This window comes from Lacerta agilis, chromosome 17, assembly GCF_009819535.1.
Source record: "Lacerta agilis isolate rLacAgi1 chromosome 17, rLacAgi1.pri, whole genome shotgun sequence".
NCBI classification, from domain to species: Eukaryota; Metazoa; Chordata; class Lepidosauria; order Squamata; family Lacertidae; genus Lacerta; species Lacerta agilis.
The window spans coordinates 31,728,554-31,756,454 of record NC_046328.1 but is presented as its reverse complement, the minus strand read 5'-3'; the positions used below and the strand labels follow the sequence as shown (position 1 = coordinate 31,756,454).

Below are 27,901 nucleotides of genomic sequence, written 5' to 3'. Positions count from 1 at the left end.
AATGGTAGGGCAGTGCTGACTCACAAGAGCTCGGCTTCTGCCTCCCCCCCCTCCATGTGCGGAAAGGAAGACAAGGCATCTGTATAATAAAATGCGGAGGGAGGGAGGTGGGGCCTTGTGGGGGGGGAGAGCTGGAGCGGCAGCGCACAAACACTCGTGAAAATCAAGGTCAGCGGTTGCACAGGGAAGCGAAGGGAGGTTTTTCCGGCAGCTAGGCTGGAGGGGGTGGTGGGAAGAGCACGGGGGGGGGGGAGAGGGGGGAGCCACGACACAGGCAGGAAGAGCAGAGGGTGAAGAGGAGAGAGTGGGGCCCGGTTGCACAACAAGGTGGCTCCCGATCCAATGTGGGCCACTCCGCATCTGAATCCACACTCCTGACTTGACAACACCTCTGGTTTTGGAGCTAGTGTCCTGCTCTCCCTCTTTCTTAGTTAACGCTTTAGGATATAAAAGTTGACACAACACCCTGCAAGGTAGGCCACTGTTAATTTCCTCGCATTGCAAAGGCCTGGACGGAGAAAGAAAGAGAGAGAAGCAAAGGAAGGCCTTGACTAAGTAATCTGCGAGAAGCAAGATTCGAAAGGAGAGTCCGGCTTCACACACAACTCGGGCTGCCGCCCCACCTAGGCCTACTCAGAAGCAAGTCCCACTGAATCCAAGGGGGCTTCCTCCCAGGTAAGGCGGGTTCCGCTTGCAGCCTCAGTCTCTTAGCGCTAAAGCCTTCCTTTCATCACGACAGTTCCAGCCAAACAAAGCAATTTTTCACCTCGAAATCACAACTACAAATCCTCACAATAAAAATAAAAATGGGGGGCAGGAGCTGATAACAAGATTAGCCATTGGACAAAGGTTCGCGAGCTCCTAGGCGTTGAAGCCCACAATCAGAGTCAAGCTGCACTACTCACATCTGCAAATGCATGCTAACCTGCATTTTTAAAACCCCCGTTTTTAATCCCATAATTAAGCACCGAATTCCCTCAATCCAGGAGGAAGGTATAAACCAGCCTTTGCCAAGTTGTTGTTGTTGTTGTTTTGCAGGATGAGGTTGGAGTGGATGACCCTTTGGGTCCCTTGCAACTTTACAATTCTATGATTTTCTGCATTTGCGCCCTTCAGATGTTAAGACTACAACTCCCATCAGCCAGCATGGCCAATGATCAACAATACTGCTGTGTATGCAAGAACATCAGAAGAGCGGAGCTCCTGGTATCAGGTCACTGGAACCCAGCATCCTGTTCTCACAGGGGCCAATCAGATTCCGCCAGGAAGTCCACAGGCAAGAGCCCTCCCTCCCTCCCTGCCACTCATGGGAACAAAAGAAAAGCCCATCTGGATCAGGCCAAAGGCCCTTCTAGCCCAGCCTTTCCAATGGCCAAACAGATACTCCTAAAGGAAGCTGGCAAGCAGACCCTGAGCACAACAGCCACTCTTCCCACTTGCAATGGCCAGCAACTGGCATTCATATCACTTCTGCCCACGGAGGGAGGATGTAGCCATCCTGGCCAGCAGCCACCTAGAGCCTTATCCTCCCTGAATTTGTCTAGTCCAGTGTTTCCCAAACTTGGGTCTCTGGCTGTTTTTGGACTACAGTTCCCATCATCCCTGACCACTGGTCTTGCCAGCTAGGGATGATGGGAGTTGTAGCCCAAAAACAGCTGGATACCCAAGTTTGGGAAACACTGGTCTAGTCCTATAAGAAGATGTCCTGCCAACCAAGCAGTTTGAAAGCACGTCAAAGTGCAAGTAGATACATAGGGACCGCTCCGGTGGGAAGGTAAACGGCGTTTCCGTGCGCTGCTCTGGTTCGCCAGAAGCGGCTTAGTCATGCTGGCCACATGACCCAGAAGCTGGACGCCGGCTCCCTCGGCCAGTAACGCGAGATGAGCGCCGCAACCCCAGAGCCGTCCGCGACTGGACCTAATGGTCAGGAGTCCCTTTACCTTTTTATAAGAAGATGAGCCTGGCTGCTGGATCAGGCCGGTCACAGTGTTAGAAAGACAGATATATACACTAGGTGCTGGTATTTCGTAAGGGGTCAAAAGCCCAGGTGGGAAGAGGAGGCAACGCTTGGGTGAAGTTCACCAGATCGCTGGGGGAACTGAATTAAGTCCATGTGGGGGCAAAGCTTGGAATAATTTCTAGTTCATTTCTTACCATGTATTCCCCCCCCCCCTTTGGGCCTTTAAGATGAAAGTTCGAAATTGTCAGGAAAAAGAAATTATACCATTCTTATACCAGTGTGTGTGTGTGTGTGTGTGTGTGTGTGTGTGTGTGTGTGTTTTAAGCCTTCGATCAGCGAAGAGACCAGGGTTCAAGCTGGTGGCCACCCCTGCCTCCTGTGGCAAGGAGTTCCGCAGTTTAACAACACGTTGCATGAAGAAGTACTTTATCTGTGCTGAACCATCCAACTTTCAGCTTCATTGGGTGTCCCTGAGTTCCAGCGTTATAAGAGAGGGATGAAAAACTTTTGCTCAATCCACTTTCTCCGTGGCATGCATCAATTTAATCACCTTCTGTCTCCTCATCTCTGACTAACGTTATTCCTCCCCCCCCCCTTTGATCATTTTGGTTGGCCTCCCCCCCCCAACAGAACATGAACTGATCTGGTTTGTTCTGCAAAGGGACAAACATGAACTGGGGGGGGGGGAGTTCCTTTTCTTTTAAACACGCTGGACTGTGAACTGGAACCGGTTCCTTTAAATAAATAAAAAAGAAGCTTTCAAGGGGAGGAAGGAGGCAGAGTTTCACCCGCCTGCTCCTTCCTCTAAAAAAAAAAAGAGGGAGGCAGGATCATGAGACCCTAAAGACCTGAAAGAGGGAAGAAGCGGAAGGGAAGGGAAGGGAAGAGGGAAGGTTAAATAATGCTCTCCCTCCCCGAACAAGGCTACCGGATGTGCCTTTGGCCTCTCAGCCCCAGTTCAAGGACCGTGGGGCCAGGGAGGCAGGAAGGCACACCCTGTGCGGGAGGCCCCTCTGGGCCTTGCTCCTATAGGGGCTTTGGGAGGGGGCGGAAAGAGCAGCCATTTCCGCAGTAGCCTGGCCCTCCTAGGTGGTTTCTTGTCCGGGGATAAAGTGTTCCTGGAGAGGGGGTTCTCCTACCATAAGGCTAAGGGGGAAGGGCAAGTGCTCAGTGGTTAGAGCACCAGTTCTGGGTGCAGAAAGTCACAGGTTCAATTCTTCCGGGTGTCTCCTGCCCAGAACCCCAGAGAGTTGCTGCCGGTCAGTGTAGACACTACTGAGGAAGATGGAACAAATGGTCTGACTCACGACAAGGCAGAGCCCTATGCTGCCGTTTAAAACCTGCTGCTTTTTCCGAACCATGAGGGCTAGGAACTTCTGTTACTAGGAGACGGACCGCAGCTCGGTGGCAAAGCACCCACTTCGGGCACAAAAGGTCCAGGGATCCACCTGCAAGATCTCCAGGTGGGAAACTCTTGCCGTTCGAAACCCTGCCGGTCAGTGTAGGCAATAGTGAGCGAGACTGGTCAACCCGCGGTCTGATCAGAGTGCCGAGGGAAATGTGAGTGGGCGGGTTATAAAATGCAAGGTGGATGAGAAGGGGCAGAAAGCAGAGATGTCTCGGAGAGGAGGAAGATGAAGGCCTTGAAGAAGAGGGAGAACTGGGAGAAAGGAGAACTGCACAGGATGGGGTTCACATATTCATTGTGGAAACCACCTGCCAAATCTCAGGCCGCAGGATGCTAGTCCCTGTGAAATTCCCACCCATACATGCCTTCCTTTGTTAAGTGTTCCGGGCTGAGCAGCAATGTTCTCATTTGGCCACAAGGTGGGGTCGCTGCAGCGCAGAGCATTGGAAGCCACCAAAGAATCAAGGGAGTGTTGTTTTTTTGTGCCACAATAAAGACAGTCAACAACAGCATTACAATTCACCAACAAAACAAAGAGTTGTATGGGGTGCTCATCGTGCCCCTTAAAGATCACATGCAGTAATAATTTGAGGTTTACTTGTAAAGTCTGTGCAGGCTTCGCAACCCACTTTCAGTTTGAGACCTGGGTTAGGGCCTTTGCCCCAATAATAAATTTCCATTTTGATTCTGCCCGATTATTTCAAGGAGGTCAGGATAACATGCACTGAGCATCAGAAAGGTCACAGGCTCCCGCCTCCCTAGATTCATGCCTTGCCTTCTCCCTTGATAACATGCGCCAGGCGCAGGGAACCTTTGGAACTCCGGGTGCTGCTGAACTACAACTCCCGCCAGCCTAGAAAAACTTGTATGCTGCCATATCCCCTGATCAGAGGAGGAGCAGAATCGTGCAGTGGGGGGGGGGGCCTGTTTCCAGCTTTGGAAGCAGTGTTTGAAAAGCGCCAGACGCATTTTGCTCCTGGCTACTGGTGACCCAATTAAGATGCCTGGGCTCCAGGATGGCACCTGGTGTCTCCACCATCTGGAGGTGCAAGTCTGGGGATCTTTGGATCTGGACTGTTTCCACACACTGATACCTCATCCTGTAGAATTCTATCAGTTATATTTTATCTGCACAATCGGAAAGAATTATCGGGAACCAAAATGCTTTTTTCTGTGCAGCCTGATTAATTATAATTAATTATTGCAGCTTGGCTTCACTTACCCCACCCCTCTGCCCTGCTCCCAGTTGTGAAGAATATCCCTACGTTATTGTTAAAGGGGAAATCTGAGGGCTCCCTTGGACAAAAAACAAGGACACCAGCCAGGAATGCCAGAGCAAAACAGCAGCCAGTAGGCTTGGTCTTTATTGAAGACTGCCGCGACAGGACCTCCACCCACCACAAGATGAAGCAAGATGGAAGCCCCCCCCCCCGAACAGGAAGAGACCCCAACTTTTATTAGTTACTAATCCACCCAAGTTACACCCCCAAACGACATCATTACTACATCACAGATACATCAGAACTACATCGCAAACTGGGAGGGTCAGAGGAGGTAACCTGAGTATTCTGACACCTATGTCATCCCTCCTTGAACCCCTCCCAGGCACACATTTCTGCAAAACAAAAGTGTGTTCATGGTTTCCTGCCCTGCCTGGGCAGGGCTAATGCAGGGCTAATGGCCATCCTTTGTCTTAGCCAGAGTCGAATCCATTTCCAGGTGGTGGGCCTATTGTGAGTGAAATGTCCCGTAGTCTGACAGATTTGGGTGGTTACAGGTAGGTAGCTGTGTTGGTCTGCCATAGTCAAATACAAAATAAAAAATATGAAAGCTCATACCAAGAACAAACTTAGTTGGTCTCGACAGGGTGAGCTCCCATTGCTCGGTCCCAGCTCCTGCCCACCTAGCAGTTCAAAAGCACGTGAAAGCGCAAGTAGATAAATAGGGACCACTCCAGCGGGAAGGTAAACAGCGTTTCCGTGCGCTGCTCTGGTTCACCAGAAGCGGCTTTGTCATGCTGGCCACATGACCCGGAAGCTGTACGCCGGCTCCCTCAGCCAGTAACGCGAGGTGAGCGCCACAACCCCAGAGTCGGACACGACTGGACCTAATGGTCAGGGGTCCCTTCATCTTTTAAGGTGCTACTGGAAGAGATTTGGGTGGGTACATGCCCCTGTACGCTCAGGGGATTATGGCTGCCTTGTGAGCCTGTTACCTTAATTCTTATAACAAGCCCACTAAGTCTCCCCCCTTTTATAGTGCAGAACAACAGTGGAACGGTTTAGATCTGATATACGGTTAATTTTATATGAATTTATAACAGGGGAAACTTGGTATTGTCTCTGTTTCCGTGCTTTGCTACTGGGGAGAGCCCCCTCCAAAGAGCGCTCTCTCCGGGGTTCTCAGGCTCACTTCTGGAGACGGACCCAATTCCCTACCGGGTTGAGAAGACCCAAATCCTTAAAGAAATCAGCCCTGAGTGATCACTGGAATAACAGATCCTGAAGCTGAGGCTCCAATACTTTGGCCACCTCATGAGAAGAGAAGACTCCCTGGAAAAGACCCTGATGTTGGGAAAGATGGAGGGCATAAGGAGAAGGGGGCGACAGAGGACGAGATGGTTGGGCAGTGTTCTTGAAGCGACTAGCATGAGTTTGGCCAAACTGTGGGAGGAAGTGAAAGATAGGCGTGCCTGGTGTAATCTGGTCCATGGGGTCACGAAGAGTCGGACATGACTGAACGACTGAGCAACAAAATATTTGCTATTGAGTTGTTGCTTTATTATGTTGCTATTGAGTTGTTGCTTTATTATGTTGGTACGAAATTGTTTCTCCAGTGTTTGATTTTGAAATGCACCCCTGCTTTCTTTGCTGTAAGCCTTTACAAGTGTGATTTCCCCCCCGCCCCCTGTGGGTGGAAAAGCAAATAAAATGAATGAATGAAGAGAGACCAGGATCAACGCCACCGGGAAGGGAGGGGACACAGAGGGCTGACCCGCCACAGTTGCAGCCGGCCAGCCCTCCACCACACCCAGGAAAGGGAGAGGCAGCCGGCCTTACCGTGTACTCCATCACAGGCAGATGCCGGAGGGCCCCTCTTCTTGGGAATGAGACCTGTGGTTCAGCGACAAAGAGGGAATTAGCCAGGACAGTCCGAGCCACGGCGTATGCTGGAAAGCAGGATGGGGTGGGGTCTGGAAATCAGGGAATGCTCACATGAAAGAAGCAGGAAACTGCTCTGTGCCAGCTCAAGAGGTTTGGGGGTATGCATGGGACTGTATTGCAGAGCAGATATCATCAGGGAGAAGCCTCTGCTCCCAACCCAGCTCAAAGCTGCCTTGGAAAGCTCTTTTGAGCCAAAACCCAAAAGACAGCATTGCTGGGGGGTGGGTGGGTGGGTGTATATAAGGAGAAGTTCTTGGGAGAACAGAATGCTGTACGGGTGGCAGATTCAGCTTCCCAGGAAATCTCAACTTCTTCCCCATCACCCCATCCCTTCCTCAAGTGCCTAGTCCTCATGGCCACCTGCTGAAATTTCAGGTGCTAGAGAGGAGCCTGAACAACTGACTGAGGCCCCAACTGCACTATACCTTTAAAGCAGCGTCACGTCCCTGAGAACAGTCGCCGTTTCCCCCAAAGAATCCTGGGAGCTGTAGTTTAAGGGTGCTGAGACCCCTATTCCCTCGCATCCCAGAGCTGCAGCTCCCAGAGTTCCGGGGGGGGGGGGCCTAAACCACTTTGGAAAAGGTGGTTCTGCGAGGGGAACAGGTGTCTCCTAACAACTCTCAGCAGTGTCAGCAACTTTAAAGAAACTGCAGCTCCCAGGATGCTTTGCAGGAAAGCCACGGCTTTTTAAAGCGGTATGATACTGCTTTTAATGTACTGTATTGTGCGGACAGGAGCCTTCCCACACAAGATGCTGTTTATCCATGCAGCCCAGAACTGAGTACTCTTGTCAACCAGTTTGTCAATAATAATAATAATAATAATAATAATAATAATAATAATTTATTTATTTGTACCCTGCCCATCTGGCTGGGTCTCCCCAGCCACTCTGGGCAGCTTTCAACAAATATTAAAATACATTAGAATATCACAGATTAAAAACTTCCCTTAACAGGGCTGCCTTCAGGTATTTTCTAAATGTCAGGTAGTTGTTTATCCCTTTGACATTTGATGGGAGGGTGTTCCACAGGGCGGGCGCCACTACCGAGAAGGCCTTCCGCCTGGTTCCCTGTAGCTTTGCTTCTCGCAGTGAGGGAACTGACAGAAGGCCCTCGGCGCTGGATCTCAGTATCTGGGCTGAACGATGGGGGTGGAGACACTCCTTCAGGTATACAGGACCGAGGCCGTTTAGGGCTTTAAAGGTCAGCACCAACACTTTGAATTGTGCTTGGAAACGTACTGGGAGCCAATGTAGATCTCTCAGGACCGGTGTTATGTGGTCCCGGCAGCCACTCCCAGTCACCAGTCTAGCTGCCGCATTCTGAATTAATTGCAGTTTCCGGGTCACCTTCAAAGGTAGCCCCACGTAGAGCGCATTGCAGTAGTCCAAGCGGGAGATAACCAGAGCATGCACCACTCTGGTAAGACAGTCCGCGGGCAGGGAGGGTCTCAGCCTGCGTACCAGATGGAGCTGGTAGACAGCTGCCCTGGACACAGAATTAACCTGCGCCTCCATGAGAGAAGAGAAGAGTCTTTCAGAGAAGAGGCTACCTGAAGGCAGCCCTGTTCAGGGAAGTTTTTGGTGCGTGATGTTGTGTCATGCTTTGCTATTTTTGTTGGGAGCCACCCAGAGCGGCTGGGGCAACCGAGTCAGACGGGCAGCATATAACTAATAAATTATGATGATTATGGTTATAAAGGCTGCATATAAACCAATAGATGTGATTATTGTATTTGATCAACTAAGCATTTTGGGAAGTTCCTATCGTACACTGTTGTACATTTTCTGGTTTTTCAAAATGAATAAAGTGTGTGTGTTTGTGTTTGTGTGAAATACACCCCCCCCACATCCCTCATAGACATTCCCACAGTCTTGGGCTGATATGGTGGCAAAGACCCCTCCCCAGTAACCTCCAAAGGAAGAATGCAGAGTCCGAGATATGCTTGTGCGGGAGGCAAACAAACAGGATTTGAACTTCCTGGTGTTGCTGCTGGAAGCAAGCAAGCCTTTCTATCTGGGCCCCTAACCTCGCCCCAGGCATGGAGCCTGGCTGATGGGAGAGATTAGGGCGGGAGGCTACCAGATAAGGGGAGCTCAGAGGAGGAGCAGGAAAACGCAGCAGCAGGCTAGAGAAAGTCAGCCGTAAACAGGCGGTGATTAATGAGCTGTCTAGTGGGGGGAGCAAGCCAGGGAGGCCTGAAAGCAGGAGGGAAGGCAGAGTGGGGTGCCCAGTGCCAGCTCCCAATAGCTTATGTAGCTTTTGAGAAGGAGTTCCATGGATTCATGGAGCCCACATGTTCAAAGGAAGTCTACCCCAGAATGCCAGTTGCAGGGGGACAAGCAGGGGTGAGAGATGCTCGCTCCATCACATGAGTGGGGGGTTTTCATGAAAGCAGAATGCTTGACCAAATTGACTTATGGCATTAAAAGAGAGAAAAAAATGGCATAAACAATTTGCCCAGCGAAGCAGAGTGGTGTAGTGGTTAAGAGTGTCGGACTAGGACCTGGGAGAGACCAGGGTTCAAATCGTCACGGGGTGTAGCCCTGGTCAGTCACTGCCTCCCAGCCTAGCCTACCTCACAGGGTTGTGGTGTGGGGATGACCCTCAGGGCCCCTTCCGACTCTACAATTCTATTATTCTTTGACCGAGGATGGGGAGAACCACGTCTGGCACACCTGGAGCTCCTTGGAGAAGAAGGCCGGATAGAAAATGCAATAAATAATAAGTAAGTAGGGAAGTTCTGCTGCCATGGGTTCAAGTCTTGGTGTTGATCGCTGCACTCAGAGCAATGACAAAGGGAAGGGCCATAGCTCAGTGGCAGAGCTCCTGCATTGCGTGCAGAAGGCCCTGGGTTCAATCCTCGGCATCTCCAGGCAGGGCTGATAGGAGACACTGCACAGTGGTCTAACTCAGTATAAGGCAGCTTCCTATGTTCCTATGGCATATGCTCAGAAATATAAGACTTGGGGCGTTCCAAAGCTTACTTTTTGGTTTGGCAGCATATATAAACTTCGGCTCTGCAACTCAGCTGCAGAGGTTGTCAACCTTTTGCAGAAATAAGGATATGGGAAACAGCAACCCCACACCAGCCTGAGAGTGCCATTGCGGGCTGTGCCTTCTGCAGAGGCCAAGCACACTCCCTTCCGAACGGACGCCAGCGCAGGGAGACATGGCACTCTCTTTCTCCCTTTCGGCAAAGCCAGGAAGGAGTTCTTCCTCCTGGGCGGCTGACTTACGAAAGGGTGGCGATCCCTCACACAGACGGATTGGGAACAGAGAGAGCTGAAAAGCTGGCCTGGACACACGCACTTTTATAAACCCCCCCCCCCCCGGTCTCAGAAAGCAAAAGCAAACGCGCGAGAGAAGAAACTACAACCTCACCCCTTCAGGAATCGCTCCTCCTCTTCCTAGAAGAGAGAAAATTAGGTTTCCCTAACTTAAAATTGCTTCTGGTTCTTCATTTCTCCCCCGCCTCCTTTGCAGGCCATCCTGATTTTACAAGCCCTGAAATCTGAGATATCAGCCAACCCTCTCTGGGCAGGAACAACAAGACAAGCCCCATAACCCAGTCGTAGCTCAGACATTCCTTTGTTCTCAGAGGTTCCCCAGGTGACCAACCCAACCAGACCATGGAAGGAACTCCCACTGGCCTTGTTTTCAAACTTTTACTTGATGTACCTGGTGGAAGGATTGGTCTTTCTTTCTTTCTTTCGCAAAGTTCAGCGGAATGCAGTTAAAGGACCAGAGAAAAGGATGTCGCTGATAGAAAAACAGCGGTAAAGAGCTTGCTTTGAACAGAGAAGGTGCCAGGTCCAAGCTCCAGAATCTTTACAAAGGGGGCGGAAAGACCTTTGTCAAACTCTGGAGAGCTGCTACCAGTCAGGGTAAACAATGCTGAGCTAGACGGACCAATAGTATGCTTCTTATACACCAGGTGCTCATTGAGAACCATGAGGACTAGGACCCTGCGCTATTCCAAGGAGAAGAACCGAAGCTCGGTGGCAGAGCATCTGATACACACGTGGAAGACCCCCAGGTTCAATCCCTGGCATGCAAGGTGGAGAAATAACCCCTTTTCTGAAAACCTGGAGAGCTGCTGGTCAGTGTAGAGAATACCTAGTTAGAAACACCAAGGGGTCTTGACTTGGGATAAGGTAGGCTTCCCCACGTCCTATTCCCTTAAAAGTTCAGATTATAGAATCACAGAGTTGGAAGGGACCCTGAGGATTCTAGTCCAACCCCCTGCAATGCACGAATATGCAGCTGTCCCATACGGGGATGGAACCTGCAGCCTTGGTGATCCAGATGTCGCTGAACTCCAAATCCCATCACCCCTGGAAGTTGTAGGCCCACTACCCATCCCTGCCATGGGTGGACTAGTCACTGGAGTATTTTGCCTCGTCTTCCCGTGTGTTGTCCAGCCCTGCCGGGCAGTGGATCTTTTATATACGATGTGGGTTTTTCCAGAAAATTGTGAACTGGGAAAGTTTGCCATGCACATATTAGGAAAATTCGATTAAGAGAGTTTTTTTCAGTTTGCATCAAAACATTTTCTGATGCCAGCTAAAGCAGGTATGGGGAAACTTTGGCCCTCTGGATGTTGTTGGACTACAACTCCCATCAGCCCCAGCAAGCATGACCAGTGGCCATGGATTATGAAGGTTGTTGTTCTCAGGTGATTGACAGGAGGGTGGCTCCGCAGGTATGTGCAGAGGTAAAGATCTGATTTGCCAGCTGGATCCAGTTCCCCAGCCCTGCCCTAAAGAGTACAGTATGTTCCTTTTACTTGTACAGTGGTACCTCGGGTTAAGTACGCTTCAGGTTAAGAACTCCGCTTAAGAACAGAAATCGTGCTCTGGTGGTGCAGCGGCAGCAGGAGGTCTCATTAGCTAGAGTGGTGCTTCAGGTTAAGAACGGACCTCCGGAACGAATTAAGTACTTAAAACGAGGTACCACTGTATTTTTAAAACAATGCTAAACGTCCTGAGGAAGGCCTGTAATTCAGAGGCAAAGCTCCTGCTTTGCATACAGGAGGCCTCGGGTTCAATCCCTGGCATCTCCAGGTAGGGCTGGGAATATCCCTCTGCCTGAAACGATAGATGGTCTGTCTCCGATAGATGGTCTGTCTCCGTACAAAGTTACCTCCCTTGAAACTGCCAGCCTCCCCTAACACAGAATCTGAAGAAGTGTGCATGCACACGAAAGCTCATACCAAGAACAAACTAAGTTGGTCTCTAAGGTGCTACTGGAAGGGGAATTTTTTTTTTATTTTTTTGTTTTTGTTTTGGTAGAATCTGCAGTTGGCATCTATCGTTATTAATGGACTTATGAAACAGAAAGAATTCCCCCAGAGAAGGCTGGAAAGTTTTCCAGAAGATTTCCTGCCCCACATCCCTGGTCTCTTAGGGTTTTTCTTGCAGCCTCCCTTTTCCAGCCTGGCTGTTTGAGACAGCGTTCGGACTTAGCTAGGTGCCAGGTGCAAAATGAACCACTTGCGACCAAGTGAAGATGCTTGGGCGCTAGGATGGCGCCTGACATCTCCACCATTCGGGGATCCTTAGATCTGGACTGTTTTCACACACTAATACGCCAACCTGTAGAATTCCATCAGTTATATTTTATCAGCACAATTGGAATGAAGTTCTTTTTCCGAGCAATTAAGAAAGAGAGTTCAGAATAGGCCAGAATGTGGACTGTTTCTAAATCAAAGGACTTTTCTCAAAGCTCTTAACCTAGCTCAAGGTTGTCATCTGAACTAGCCAGATGTTTAACTGAGAATCAATCACAGTCAGTCAGTCTTGCCCTCAAATGGCAACTAGACATTCCGTTTTGGTGACTGCAACCTTTTGGCGCCTAGCTTAAACACCTGAGTTTCTAGCGCTGATTTAAAAGATCCTTCTAACTGTAAATCAATTAAGTAAGCTGCCTTGTACTGAGTCAGATCATTGGACCATTTAGCTCGGTAACGTCTACACTCACTAGCAGCAGCAATTCAGGGTTTTAGACGGGGGCACTCCCACCCCTATCTGGAGATGCTGCAGATTGAACCTGGGAAGTTCTGCATGGAAATCGGATGCTCTGCCACTGAACCATGGTCCTTCCCTTGGAAAGAAAGTAAAATTCCAGCCCTCATGATCTTAGACAAAGGATAGGATTCAAATGAATAGGAACATGGGAAGCTGACTTATTCCATCACACCATTGGTCCATCTAGCTCAGTATGGTCTACTCCAGGGTTTCCTAAACTTGGGTCTCCAGCTGTGGTTTGAGTACAACTCCCATCATCCCTTGCTAACAGGATAGTCAGGGATGATGGGAGTTATAGTCCAACCACAGCTGGAGACCCAAGTTTGGGAAACCCTGGTTTACACTGACCGACAGTGGCTCTACAGGGTTTCAGGCAGGGAACATGCCAAGTCTTACCTGGAGATGCCATGGATTGAAGTTGGGACCTTCTGCATGCAAAGCAGATACTGGGCTGTGGTTGTTCTGTCAGGCATCAAGATGGCCCCAAAGCCTTAACAACGGAGGAGGCTTCCTTTTTCCAATTTAACAAGCAATTCCCGAACCTCAACTGCAACCTGACTCAGTGTTTTGTCAGATCTCTGCTGAAGTAGCAGAACTGTGTGGGAGGCAAGGGGCCAAAGGGTTCAAGAGAAGGAGAGTACAGAAGAGGGAGGATTCACGGGTGCTTCCAGGATCAACTCCACGGCTGAAGAGTGTTGGCACACTTAACACGCAGCAGATTGAGCTGTGATACAAGTCAGGCAGGCAACCAACAGGATCAGCATCAGCCAGAATTTATAGCCAAGGATTTGCAGGCTTGGCTCCAATCAATACATGATCCCTGATTGGGTGGGACATGTGCCTGGCTGGGGACAAAGATGGGGAACATGTGGCCCTCCAGATGTTGCTAGATTCCAGCTCCCATCATCCCTGACCATGCTGGCTGGGGCTGATGGGAGCTGGAGTCCAGCAACCTCTGGAGGGCCACAGGTTCCCCCATCTTTTGCAGTAGAGAATAGTGGGTGAAATGGATGATCTGTATGAAGCAGCCTCACACGTTCCTTTTAGACAGCAACTCACACAGACAGGGAGGAGGGGGCTCATCCAAAAGAAGAAAACATTATTGAAATAAACCAGTCAGGGGGAGACCCCGAGAACACCACCTAATTTAAATCCAGACCAAAGCTTGCTGCAACTATCAAATGCTTGGGAAACACCACTAGGCTAGGGCACGAGGAGAAGCCGTCACAGAGGAGAGAAAGCCACATGCAAGACTGGAAAACCCCATAGATTTGGTTGCCAAAGCTTGGGATTTGAATATTTGCCTTCTCTGCCCCCAAGGGAGGACCCTGCCTGGAAGAGAAAAGCTATACATCTGCTATTTTGTAATCATGGGATATTACTCATTGCTTACTCACGTCCTTTAAAAACACCCCCACCAAAAGCTAAGCATTTCACAATGGGGTGGGATTCATGCACCCAGCCAGAACTGCATCCCTCCACCACCACCTGCTCAACCCCAGTTCCTGCTCAAACCAGGCAGGCTGATGGGAAAGAGACAAAACTCAGACCCACCTAATGAAGGGCTATAGGAGAAAATGGCACAGCAACTGCCAAGAGGAGGATATAAGGGGGAAAGAGAGATGGCACTCCTCTCTGACAGGAATGAGGAACCTCAGGCCCCAAATGCGGCCCTCCAGGCCTCTCTATGTGGCCCTCAGAACTTTCCCCAGGCCACACCCCTCAGTGACCCTGCTCTGCACCCTCCTTGAGTGTTTTTGCCTGGCTGGAATGTGTCCTTAAACACTGATCACACCTCTTGTTTGCTTTGATGGTGTGTGAACGTGTGTACCGCACAAATTTACACTTATTGCTCTGCCCATTTTCATATGTGGCCCTCAGAAGGCTGCTCATAAGGGAATGTGGCCCTTGGATTGCAAAGGATTCCCCCTACCCTTGCTCCACGCCGCACCAACAGCACTGCAGGGATACCTGACACAGGATCTGCGTAAACAGCCAGAGGTCCCCTCTCCTCATCTATGACCTAAGCCATTGTGTCTCAGAGCTATTGGGCCAAAGTAACAAAGAGGCTGAGCCGCGGCAGACCTGGCCGCTGCCATGAACTCATTAACTGGGAGCAAGAGTGGAGAACCTTTGCCCCTTCCAGCAGTGTTCAAAACTCCTATTGTTTTAGGCACATTTTGCAACAGGGAATGTCATTAGCTCGAGCAGTTTCTGAGCTCTGGGCGCAGTACTGAGCCTAAGATTTCAGATTAAAACTGCAGAGTGGAAGGAAAGGAGGACCTTTTTCTGCCTTTCCACTTCCAGCTACTCTCTGAAGACTGGAGAAGAGAATATTAGGGGGGTGGGCAGGGGAAGGACTAGACCATGTGAAAAATGAACATAATATTTTAACGGCAGTTCATTCATTTTCAGCTTTGCATTCTTGCTATAAAAAGGCACCTAGACATTCCGTTGTTGCGTCCATAACCTCGGTTTAAGTTGCCATTTAGCTCCTAGCTTTCATATCTCAGTTTCTAACACTGCCTTCCAGGAGTTGCTGGACTCCAATTCCCATCAGCCACAGAGCCAGCATGGCCAATGGTTAGGGACGATGGGAGTTGTAGTCCACCAACGTCTGCGGAGGGCTGAAAGTTCCCCAGCTCTGCCTTATAAGCAAGCCGGTCTTCTCTCTCAGACCACCTTCCACAACACAGGGATGATAATACTGACCCAATGAAAGAGACTGTGTTGTGAAGAATTTCAGAAAACAACATGAGCCTAGCTGCTAGATGAAGCCAAATGCCCATTCAGTTCAGCATCCTGCTCTCACAGTGGCCAACCAGATGCCTCGGTGGAAAGCCCAACAGCAGCTTTCCCCTCCTGCAGTTTCCACCAGCAACTGGTATTCAGGCTGCCTGATCATAGTCATTGTGGCTGATAAACCCTAGTAGCCTTCTCCTCCATGAACTTGTCTAAACCTATAGTCTTAGGTGCATGTTTGTAGCTTTCATGGAATACTAAACAGGTATTAACAGAGATCAAATCCACACCATACATTGAAAACACATCCAATGCCCATTTAAACCACACTGCTTTCCCCAAGGAATCCAGGGAACTGTACATAGGAACAAAAGAGAAACCCTGCTGGGTCAGGCCAAAGGCTCATTGTCCAGCTTCTTGTGCCCACATTGGCCAACCAGAGGCCCCAATGGGAAGTCTGCAAACAGGACCTGAGGGCAACAGCAACCTTCCCCACATGTGATCAACAGCAGCTGGGATTCAGAAGCATACTGCCTCCTCCAACAGTGAAGGGAGAACACAGCCATTGAACTTGAACATATCCACCATGAACTTGCCATATTGTGAAGAGGAAAAAGAGGACGCGATGACGGCAATTCAAAGCAAATAAATGCAATTTGTCTCAAATTTTACCCCTGGAAAAAGAGGACACATGTTGCTGGCCATCACTGCATCTTGTGAAGAACCCCAAGATAACTTGGTGTGATGATTTCCAGACTTTTAAGATGTGCAATCAATCATCATTGGAAATAATGACCCCACACCACAGATTAAATGCTGTGCTTCTCCATTTCAGTTTAAGATTCCTTTCCATAGCAGTTGCCCTGTGCCAAGAGCCCACACACCCCTCAACCTCCCCCTTTTTGAATACAATAACGGACCGAGTAGATTACACACACAGGCTGCCTCTACTCCACCATTCTGTTTCCCACACAGTAGCCAACCAGATTCCTCTGGGAAACCTACAGCTAAGGCAGGGAGGGCCTGGCCTTCCCTGGTTTGTCCCCTAGCATCTAGTATTCAGAGGTAATTTGCCTCTGAGCCTGGAGGTTCTGTTTCACAGACACGGCTCCCAGCTGTTTGCAGACTTCTCCTCCTCCACCTCTTGCATGAATTTGCCCGATCTCCTTTTAAAGGAAGCTACCAGCACAATCTCCACCATGTCTGCTCAGAGGCAAGTCCTGTTGAATTCAGTGGGGCTTGAACACACAAACACACACCCCACTAAGCAGAGTTAGGACAGTAGCCTACCCTGAATCTGCTGCCAGGTCTTGGATGACTCCAAGTCCCCCGTCATGGGAGAGAACCACTCATATGCAGAGATCTCGGGTTGGAGGAGAGAGGCGCAGGGTCGAATCCGCCACAAGGCTCAGTTTAACCCATTCCCTCCCTCGAAACAAAATTAAAAAATTCCTTCCAGTAGCACCTTCGAGACCAACTAAGTTAGTTATTGGTATGAGCTTTCGTGTGCATGCACACTTCTTCGAAAGCTCATACCAATAACTAACTTAGTTGGTCTCTAAGGTGCTACTGGAAGGATTTTTTTAAAATTTTGTTTCGACTACGGCAGACCAACACTGCCTGGCCTACCTTACAGGGCTGTGCCGAGGATTCCGAGAAGGGCGGCCCCCTCCTTTGCTACACACATACGATTCGCAAAACGAAACACGAAGAAGAAGATCCAAGTCCAGGGGGAAGCGAGTCTAGAGCGCCGTGGGGGGAGGTGGGGGGAGGAATCGCCCGGAGTCAGTCACGAGGGAGGGGCGGGGCTACGAGGGAGGGGCGTGCTCGCGCTTCTTACCGGGGCGGCGGCACCATGGGGGTCCTCAGCGGAAGGCAGAGGCGGCCTCCTTCCGTCGCGCAGCAGCTCCTCGGCAAACTTCAGCTGGGCCCCGGGCCCCACTCCTCCTCCGCCCCGTCAATCACTTCCGGTTGCGGCCGCTCCAGAACCTCACTTCCGTGCTTCAAGGGCTTACTTCCGGTTCCTCCTCTATGGCTCGAGCCCGACTGTGGTTCGCACGCCCCGCCCTCCGCCCTCATTTTTTTTTTTAACCAACCCTTCGCTAACCCCGCTAGAGATAGAAATCAGTGTAGAGTGACACGCGCAGCCTGAAAGTCGGAAGGCTCTTAAAAAAAAAACCAAAAAAAACAGCTCTTATTTAAAGTTCCTAATGGAGAAGGGGACGACAGAGGATGAGATGGTTGGACAGTGTTCTCGAAGCGACTAACATGAGTTTGGCCAAACTGCGAGAGGCAGTGAAGGATAGGCGTGCCTGGCGTGCTCTGGTCCATGGGGTCACGAAGAGTCGGGCACGACTGAACAACAACAACAACAATGGGGTTGTTTTTATTTCTTCCTCTCCTCCCATAGAAAGAGCTGTTCGACAGTGGAACAGATTCCCTCGGGAGGTGGTGGGCTCTCTCCTTCCTTGGAGGTTTTTAAGCAGAGGTGAAGGGGACGACAGAGGATGAGATGGTTGGACAGTGTTCTCGAAGCGACTAGCATGAGTTTGGCCAAATGCGGGAGGCAGTGAAAGATAGGCGTGCGTGGCGTGCTCTGGTCCATGGGGTCACGAAGAGTCGGACACGACTGAACGACTGAACAACAACAAAGCAGAGGTTGGATGGCCATCTGTCAATGGACGCTTTAGCTGAAATTCCTGCAGGGGGTTGGACTAGATGACCCTCGGGGTTCCTTCCAACTCTATGATTCTATGATTTACCAGGAAGTAGGGACCACCCCCAATACGAGAGATAGGAATAGGAATAAGAATAATTTATTATTGGCCAAGTACATTTTCCAACATACTTGGAATTTGTTTCAGCTACATTGCAATGTAAACATACAGACACTGTTCCTCTCACAATACAAAGAAGCAAGGAAACCCCACCCATAATTTACCCCCCCCCCTTCAGCTATACAACTATGAATTTAACAATTTAATGGCACAAGGGAAAAAACTATTCTTGTGCCTGGCCGATTTTGTATATGAACTCCTGTAGCGACGTCCAGATGGAAGTAAATCAAGCAGATGATGACCGGGATGTAAAGGATCTGCTACAATTCTCTCTGCTCTCTTCCTAACTTGGGTAGCATAAATTGTCTCTATTGAAGGCAAGCTAACACCAATTACCCTTTCTGCAATTCTTACAGCTCGTTGGAGCCTTTTCTTGTCTCTCTTGGAGGCTGTACCGTACCAAGCTGTTATAGAATTACAGAGAACAGTTTCAATGATGCCTCTGTAGAATTGGAACAACACTTCCTGGGACAATTTAAATTTCCTTAGTTGACGCAGGAAATACAGCCTCTGGTGGACCTTTTTAATAATGCTATTGATGTTGCTTGACCAATTTAAGTTATAAGAAATTATAGAGCCCAGGAACCTAAAGGACTCTACTACTACAACCATGTTACCAAGAGATGGGTGTGGTATATGGAATAGGGTGTGTAGACTGGAGTGTGTGAGGCAGGCAGGGAAGCAAATATATTGAGTTTTTACCAAAAATGTAACCAGTGCAGGTTGGACCACAGCCAACCACTCAGGATAGAGATGCAATCATAGGGCAAGCTGCATGGGTCAGAATTCTAACTGCCATGCAAGCTTTTAAAGGAAATCAGGTATCTCCATGATCTGCCACTTCTCTTAGGGACGGTATATATGGTGACGTGAAAGTAGCCTTCAATAGGCAACTTATATACCGTCCCTAAGAGAAGTGGCAGATCATGGAGATACCTGATTTCCTGTTCATTTCTTGCTCATATTTCCAAGAAACCCCAGAACAGGGTGTAGTGCATGGATGGGCCTTCCATATGCTGTTGGGCTCAAACTGCCATCAATCCCAGCCAGCAAAGCCAGGTGTCAGGGATGATGGGACCTGCAGCCCTCCAGCTGTTGGTTCCTCATAAGCGCCATGAAGACTCATTCTGTGGCAACTGTAAAGCCAAGGCATCATTCTTCTGCCTTGCTGCTGTCACTCTGCTCTGCCTCCTTTCCCCTCCCTTCCACAAAACTGGAAAGCTCTGGCTTTTGTTTTCGTTCACTGAACATTTAATACACATACAGCATCAAGTACAGAGGAAAGCAACGTTCTAAATAAATGAAATGGCTTTAATTTATATAAAGCTGTTATGTGTGCAGTGCTCTCAGGGACACTCACACTCACACACTACTAAATCGGATATTTCCCCCTCCATCCTGCTTGCAGAATTATTAAACCTCTTCTTGCTGAGCTCATCCTACAGGTCTTATTCTTTTATGCAGGAAACAAGGACGGCAATAGCCAGGACACACCTGACTTAGTGGGAAAATGAGTGTATGTGTGTTCAGACTCTTTGAGTGGCAAATTAGGCCCACTGGTCTTCAACTCGTGGGTTGGGACCCCCCCCCCCCCAGTTGATTGCAGTCTGATCCAAGGTGGGTCACAACAGGAGCAATACCATCTTGTAAATATATGGTAAAAATTTAGAAAGGGTCCCCAAATGAAGCAGGTCCTGGGCCTAAAAAGATTGTAGGTTCTAATAATTTATATTAAGGCTAAAGGGTGACCTAAATATGTTTTAATAACTGCATTATTTTTATACCAATATATATTATTAATAACATTTGTAACAAATTACCTGTAATTTATATTAGGGTCAATATAAAAATATTATGATTTATTAGAACACGTTTAACTGATATAATCAACTTTAAGCTATTATACAAATATGCTTAAAATCTGACATTTGTACATATAAATTATATTAGGGCCGAAAGGCGAGACAGCAATTTACGAACGAATAAAATATTAAAGCTTTAAATATACATATTTATTATTTCTTATATATTTAAATTGCATGTTATATAAACAAGAACGCAATAATAAATGTTTTCCCACACGGTCCTGATTTTCCCTGCCTCCCTTCCACTTCCGCGCAGAGGACGGACGGCGATAAATTATAAAAAAATAAAAAAGCGAGCGAGTAGGGAAAAGGGAGGGGAAATCCCAAGCCAATGCGAATGATAGCCTATCAGCCTTCTCTACGTCAACAAACGTCGCCCCCCGGCGCCTCCTCCGCCCAATCAGCGCCATCGGCGGCGGCGTTTGAAAAGCGGCGGTTGAGGAAGGGGTGTGTATGTTTGCGTGTCTGAAGCGCGGGGGAGGAAGGCAGACAGCAACAGGCGCCCTCGCGCACGCGCCGAAACGAGGTCTCGCGCCGGGCTCCTCCCTCGTCCCGCCTCCTCTTCCAACGGGCGCCAGTGAGAGAGGCCTGAGCGCGCGCCGCCGCTCGCTCGTTGGCTGCTGCTGCAGGGCCTGCCGGGATACTTCAGTGACGGGATTCTCTATTAATTATCGTTGTTGTTGTTGTTTCCCTCTCATGGCTCACAATCAGATCTACTATTCGGACAAGTACGACGACGAGGAGTTCGAGTACCGGTGAGAAAGGGCGAGGCCTAAGGCGGGGAAGCGGCGGGGTTTGCCCGGAGAGGGAGAGGAGGGGCGTGACTAGGGGTTGCTATGGCTACGTTGAGGGGCGGGGTCCTAAAGCAATGGGCGGGGTCTTCTCGGTGGCTTACGGGAGCAGGTGGGGAAAGAATCTTCCATAAAAGAGAGGTGGGCAGTGTGGTGTAGTGGTTAGAAGGTGAACACTAAGCCCTGGGTTCAAATCCCTCCACTCAGCCATGAAGTCCATTAGGTGGTGCCTGGCCTCTCAACCTAGCCTACCTCACAGGGTTGTTGTGAGGATAAAAATAGGGGAGGGGAGGGAGAACCATTTGCTCCATCTCGGCCTTCTTGGAAGGAAAGGTGGTGTCAAAACGTAATATTATAATGGAATAGCTTCAGGAAGAATCTCGGAATAATGAGCAGTTCTGATGGTAGTTTGGGGAGCAGCTCTGGAAAGGAGCTCATAATCTGTTATTTGGAGCTCATAATCTAGCATCATCATCATTACCATTATTGTCATAATTTCTGGTGTAGGGGACAGTTTTTAGGAATAATCTCTCGGAACAGTAATCAGAATACCAGTTATGATTGTGGGTTGTTGGGTGCAGCAGATTCAGTACCAGGAAAAAGTAAGTTTCTGATATACTTCCTTTGTTACACTGTGCATAGCTGTCAACTTTTCCCTTTTTTAAGGGAAATTCCCTTATTCCGAATAGGATTCCTTGCAAGAAAAGGGAAAAGTTGACATCTGTGGCGGGAGGTTTGGATTGAGAGGTGGCTTTCCAATGGCTACGATATGTATACTGCCTTGAGTATTGGAGGCAACATGCTTAACAGTTGCTGAAGAATGACAATAGGAAAGTGACATTTCCTTCAAGTCTAGTCTTGTGAGCTTCCCAGAAATGTAAGACCCTACTGGATCAGGCCAGTGGCCCATCTAGTGCATCATCCAGTTCTCATAGTGCCAACCAAATGCAGAACTCTCTCCTGCAGTTTTCAGCAACTGATACTCAGAATGAAACATTGCTTCTGATTGTGTAGGTAGTAGACCGTAGACATCATGGCTAGTAGCCATTGATAGGCTTCCCCTCCATATACTGGATGAATTGAAAATAATTGCAAGACTAGATGGGCCATAGGTCCAATTTGTTGGGTCTCTTTACTTTCTGATGAGTGAGTTGATGGTCACAAACTATTTCACAGCTATCCTTCCTGTGCTTCTTTTAACATTCTCTCCTCTTGATCCTGCCTCTGCAGGCACGTGATGCTTCCAAAGGACATTGCCAAGCTGGTCCCGAAGACCCACCTCATGTCTGAGTCAGAGTGGCGGAACCTGGGGGTCCAGCAAAGCCAGGGCTGGGTTCACTACATGATCCATGAGCCAGGTAGGTTGCACAATGGCAAAGGAGGCCTGGAGCAAATGCTAAGAGACTTTGCTTGAGGGGAAGGGCTGACAAAATGGCTTTCTGATATCAGGGTAGCAGGAGATAGATTGGGCAGGATGTGAGACCTGCTATGCATGTGCACACATTTCTTCTTCTTGATGACCAAAAAGAGCTGTACTACAATAGTAATAGTAGTAGTAGTAGTAGTAGTAGTAATAATAATAATAATAATAATAATAATTTATTACTTGTACCCTGCCCATCTGGCTGGGTCTCCCCAGCCACTCTGGGCGGCTTCCAACAAATATTAAAATACATTAAAGTATCACAGATTAAAAACTTCCCTAAACAGGGCTGCCTTCAATAGCTGCTTTAAACACCAATTTGAGTTGTGCCGCCATTGTGCCCTGCCAGAATTCTAGGCAGCTGTCTTTCTTACATCTAGAGCAGGGGTGGAGGATATGTGATCCCTGATTGGTTGGGACATGTATCTAGGGCATGCATGGCGGACCTGTGCCCCTCCAGATATTGGACCACAACTTTCATCATGGCTGACCATTGAGAGTCCTGGGATTTGAAGTCCAGCAGTCACAAGTTCCCTGCCCCTGCCCCGGATGAACAACTAGTCTGACCAGATATAAACAGCTCCTCTAGTTCCACACTGCACATACTTAAAACAAGGAAATCGCTCCCACAGGAGGCTGGCAGTGTTGGTCAACGACTCAGATGATTTTAAAATTGGACAAATTCATGCAGTAGAAGGTCATCAATGCCTATTAGCCATGGTGGCTATGCTCTGCCTCCACAGCTGGAGGCAGTAATGCTTCCAAGTACCAGTTGCTGAAAACTACAGGAGGGAAGAGTTCTCTTGTTCTCAGATCCTGCTTGCAGGTTTCCCACAGGAATCTGGTTGCCCACTGGGCTGGGCTAGGTGGCCCATTGACCTGATCCAGAAGGGTCTCCTTATGTTCTTATGGATAACGGTGAAGGAGGGCTTTTGCCTTTATGCCCTGCCTGTGGACTTCCTGGAGGAATCTTGCAGGCTCTCCTTATGTTCTTTGGAGAGCTATCCCATTCAAAGGGAGGGAGGGAGGGGTGCAGATTACTGTTACAAATTATAGTTACAATCTCAGTAACTGTATGGGCTGTATATCTATGCAGACATAAAGATAATTAGGCCTTTGCAGAGCCCTATAAAGCCTGTGTTTTTAAAAGCACACAGATGTGGCTTCAAAAACAGCATCCAATGCTTCTGTCATATTCTTGCAAATCCCAGTTTTGATTTAAAGTTGCTAGTTCCTCACTGCTTTCTATTTAAGCGAATGCCTCTGCCTCCCCTAGGAGCAGAGTTTATGTATTAATAAAGTACTCTTTATGGCCCAGTTTACTGGTGTTTATAATGTTCACCACCCTTGGTATGTAATTGAATATGACAAGATGAAAAGAATCCTGGCATATACTGCATATCTTGCCTCTCAGTTTGGCAGAGCACCAGCCAGTCGGGAGTGTCCATTACCTCCACTAAAGCAGGACGTTACTTTCGTCTTCCCCTAGTACAGATCAAAGTCAAGGTTGGCCTGTCACTCATTGGGTGACAGAAGCTCTGAACTGATCAGGGAGCTGGTCACGGATATCAAGAAGAGAAAGTGCCCTGCAGTAAAGCCAAATCGGAGTTTTGATGCAGCCATTTTTTATTGTATAAATAGAAATAATCATTTAAGAACTGTTCCTATAACTCACGCCTTGCTGTAATTGTGCTATATAGACTCATCTTAAAAACTGGACTGTAATTTGTTTTTATACTGAATATGCTCTGTGTATGGTTCTGTTATTGTTTGTATGGTTATATGTTGGCTTATACATATGCTTATGATAAATCAATAAAAAATAATGTGATTAAGTAGAAAAAAATGAAATATTAGAAATCTTTTAACCACCAAAAACAGCTTACAGTGTTCTGCAGTCACAATTTTAGAAGAGGGAGAGGGACTTGTGACAGGCGTAAGATTCAGCTTCTCCCAATCCCTTCTGCCTGCAGATTTTTTAACATAGGAAGCTGCCTTATACTGAGAGACCATTGGTCTATCTCTCCCAGTGTTGTCTACACTGACCAGCAGTGGCTCTCCAGTGTTTCAAGCAGGGGTTTCTCTCAGCCACACCTGGAGATGCCAGGGATTGAATCTGGGGACCTTCTGCATGCAAAGCAGCTGTTTTACCGCTGCTCTTACGCGGTTGTAGCTTTAAGCTTTTTGTTGCTGCAGTGAGGATTAGCAACTTCAAATCAAAACCTGGATTTGGAGGAAGCTGATAGATGCATCGGGTGCTGTTTTGGAAGTCATGTTTGTGACACAGCTGTGACTGTGCCATGTGCAAAGTGCTCATCTGATTTTTGACATATGCTTAGAAACAACCATGTTAGGCTTGAGTAACCTGGCCTTTCAATATTATTTTCTAAATCTTTTTTTAACATGCCATTTCCTCTCTCCCTGCAGAGCCCCACATCCTGCTTTTCCGACGGCCGTTGCCAAAGAAGCCAGAAAAATGATGTGCTTGGGCCTTTCCCCATGTTTTAGCTATAAGCACCTTTAAACAAAAAACCCAGCAACTGTGTTTTTTGGAAAAGTTTGACAAATGTTTAAACTATGTCTGTCAAGAAAAGGCTACTCAACGCAACAGTTAATGCGGGACAAGAAAAGCTTTGCTTGCTGCAGAAAGACTGTCTGCTGAAAAGGATTGGTTTTAGCTGCTGAAACATTGATATTTTTTTACACTGGCTGAAGCCTTGCTCCTGCTTTATCCAACACAGCAGGGCTGGTTTGGTTTTTAAACCCAGGAGAATGCAGTGTGTTTCCCTGGTTGGATATTTCTAATCTATGTTTTTTTAAATCTTTTTTTAAAACCTTGTATTTCATGTTAATCCTTTGGAACTTTTAAAAGTTACGCTTGATATGACTGTTCTTCAGGGTCTGTCAATAAAGCACCAAGGTTTTACACATCCTTTTGCTTATTTCATAGATTCCCTCAAACCTTCTGGTTGCTGTAATCTCAAATGTGGCTTGAACAGCTTTGTATTAACAGCTGATGTGCAAACAGTGCATGGAATTGCATGTAGACAAGTGAATGGACAGGCAGAGAAGGGGAAGATCTGTCAGTGTGCTGGGTAGATATCTATATCTTATCCAATCAGTTGTTATTTCTATGCCTTCTGGGGCAGCGCCTCCCTTCTTCATGGTCACCATAACAGTGCAAACAACAAACCTCTTAGCAGGCTACTAATTAATTTTATTTCTGCTGCTAAGTAATGTGGGTTTATTTACAAAGCTGAGCTAGAAGTATTTAAAAAATAAGCTGCAGATGAGATTGTGCATGTTGTTGGCATCCGTCTCTCTCGGGAGATAGTGGAGGACTATGCCTTTGGAAGTGATGTCAAACTGTTGTTAAGTTGCAGCGCCTGCTGTGGCTGTAGAGACCGATATGGGAGAGGCATGTTTTGTTGCAGGTGGGGCAGATGAAGGCATCCGGTTGTGCTGCTGCAGATGCACCACGGCATTTCTTCTCTCTGCGTCCCTCCCAGCAGTCATTCCTCCTCTGGTCACTGCTATGCAAAAATGGTGTGACTGTCTGTCTCCAGGCACTGCGGTCATCTGCAAGGAATTCCCACGTAGCAGGGTTGAGGTTGTCACGTCTGCAGACATCTTTGTAACGTGTGTTACAGCTTCTCTTTCTGAGGCCTTTCCGCAGAAATGGCACTGTCTTCTTAAAACAAACAAACTTCACGCATCAAGAAAGGACATCCCATTGCCTCTCCTTGATGCTTAAGTGGGCATAGGAACAAGTGGGTGCTGGCTCATGTGCATTCAGTTGCACAGTATTTTTTTTCCCCTTGAGGCAACTTCCACCTCTGGGGAAAGACTTGGCAAAGCTGCTAGCATGAACAAATGAAGGAATGGGTTAGGGTTAGGGTTAGGGTTAGGGGAACCTCTTGCCTGGGGGTGGATTGCAGCTCTCCAGTCCTCTCTGCCTGGCCCTCAAGACTTCCGCTATCTACACCCTTTCCTGGCCCAACCCTGTGCTCTCCTTGAGTGCTTTTTGCCTGGCTGGAATGTATCTTTTGCTAATGACTCTTCCTTGCCTGGATGTGGACACAGAGGTCTGTATGTGTCGAAACCTCTGTCTTCAGTGTGGCTGGAACATACTCAACCATACAAAGGTAAGTGTCATGCCTGTTGCTCCGCCCATTTTTGTCTCTGGTCACGCCCACAAGAAAGTCGCCTTTACTACAAGGGTAGGGTAACTTTTTCAACCTAATAGCTACTCATGAAATAAGTGATTTAGTTGCCTCACCTACTGCTTTTGAAAATTTGAACCTATCTTGAGTCCCAAGGGCATCAGAACAGGTGAGAGCACTCAGGAGAGAAAAATTGAATTATTTTTATTCCAGCTCAAATGCAAAATGTCCTCAAGTCCACCTGAATTTTTTTTTGGTAAGCTTAGAATTGGGCAGCAAACACCCTAATTGACGGAAGAGCCATTGCAACTGCCTTTAATACAAGAGTGGGCAAGTGTTGGCCTCTAGGTGTTGCTGAAATACAACTCCCATCAGCCCTAGCAATCGTGGGCAATGGCTGGGGCAATGGAAACTATAGCTCAGCAGCAACTAGAGGCTCCACCAACTTGACTCAAGAGGTTGTAGTGAGAATTAAGAAGCGGGAAGATACAGTTGTCTGGTTTACACCCAATTCAAAGCGATGGTTTGCTCAACCAAAGCATAGGTTGTCTGGCCCAACAAACTAACAATGGTCTGTTTTCTGGCAGTAAACTGTGATGTGAAGTCACAATTTCCTTGGCTTAGGAAACACAGTTTGTTTTGGCCATGGTGTGTTGTTATGTCCAATCCTAACAGTTTTGCTTGACCATGGCTTCTTTTGCCATCCCACCACATATGTTCGCTGACCTACAGAAGCAACAGAAGCTGGAAAACAAACCAAGCTTTGGAGAAACAAACCATAGGTTCTCTGCAATATGAGTAATGGCTTGTTGAGTAAACCATGGTTAAAGCAAACCTTGGCTTAGTTTTGTGTGCAAACACAATCAGTGCCGCAGCATTTTAGAGTTTTATGAGCAGGATTTGTGTGAGATATAAAAACATTGGTCCACCCAGATCTCAAAAGTAGGCTATCATGTTCTACACAAGCAGAACTTTAAGCGGTTTCGAAGCATAGTCTAATTTTTAACATGTACCATAGCAGCTGAGCTGACTGACATGTCCTGGGCTGGGCATCATTACTAAGGGGAAACAGAAGCACTCAAAAATATTTTTTACCATAATGAGCATGCATTTATTTATTTATTACATACACCGTACCAGCAACCATTTACTAAAATGTAACCATAAGGCACAAGCTGCCATCTTTTTTTCCCTGGAAGCATAAAAAGAGACTACTTGTGGGTGATGTTCTGCAGCATCTGTTGATTTTTCCAGCTTTGGAAATTGGGTTCATTTGGAGTTCTCCAGCTTTGGAAATAGGAGCCCAGCATCTGGCCCAAGCCTCCTGCCTTCAAAGGGAGACCTTTCACCATGAGCAGGGCAAGCAAATAGATGGCGTGGAACTTGGGGATATCTTTGCCCACAATGTGGCTAGCACTGGGCCACCAGGTGTGGTGTGTGTCGGGATAACCCACAACGGTCAGGTAGTTCACCAGGGCATCGACCCAGACGTAAATGGTCTGCGTCGAGTCGTGGGGGAC

The 27,901-nt window shown here is 48.1% G+C and overlaps 2 protein-coding genes across 4 annotated transcripts in view; one reads left to right on the top strand and one right to left on the bottom strand.

Annotated features, from left to right (window-relative positions):
* The window catches only part of SHC1 (SHC adaptor protein 1), a 41,322-nt gene extending 24,024 nt beyond the window's left edge, over positions 1 to 17,298 (bottom strand). The window contains exons 1-2 of one of the 3 annotated variants that reach the window (XM_033174526.1): positions 17,143 to 17,298; positions 6,428 to 6,481 (exon numbers count right to left, since the gene is read on the bottom strand). In XM_033174526.1, coding sequence (XP_033030417.1) covers positions 6,428 to 6,439 — 12 coding nt within the window. In that variant the 5' untranslated portion in view covers positions 6,440 to 6,481; positions 17,143 to 17,298. Of the gene's footprint in view, positions 1 to 6,427; positions 6,482 to 16,931; positions 17,006 to 17,142 lie in introns of those variants that run through there. The other 2 variants (XM_033174527.1, XM_033174528.1) reach the window with 2 other exon arrangements.
* A 3,217-nt stretch (positions 17,299 to 20,515) lies between these two features.
* Positions 20,516 to 25,150, top strand: CKS1B (CDC28 protein kinase regulatory subunit 1B). The gene is made up of 3 exons (XM_033136052.1): positions 20,516 to 20,759; positions 22,026 to 22,153; positions 24,646 to 25,150. Exons 1-3 carry the CDS (start codon positions 20,701 to 20,703, stop codon positions 24,696 to 24,698), a joined length of 240 nt encoding a protein of 79 aa, XP_032991943.1. The 5' UTR covers positions 20,516 to 20,700; the 3' UTR covers positions 24,699 to 25,150.
* The last annotated feature ends 2,751 nt before the right edge of the window (positions 25,151 to 27,901 follow it).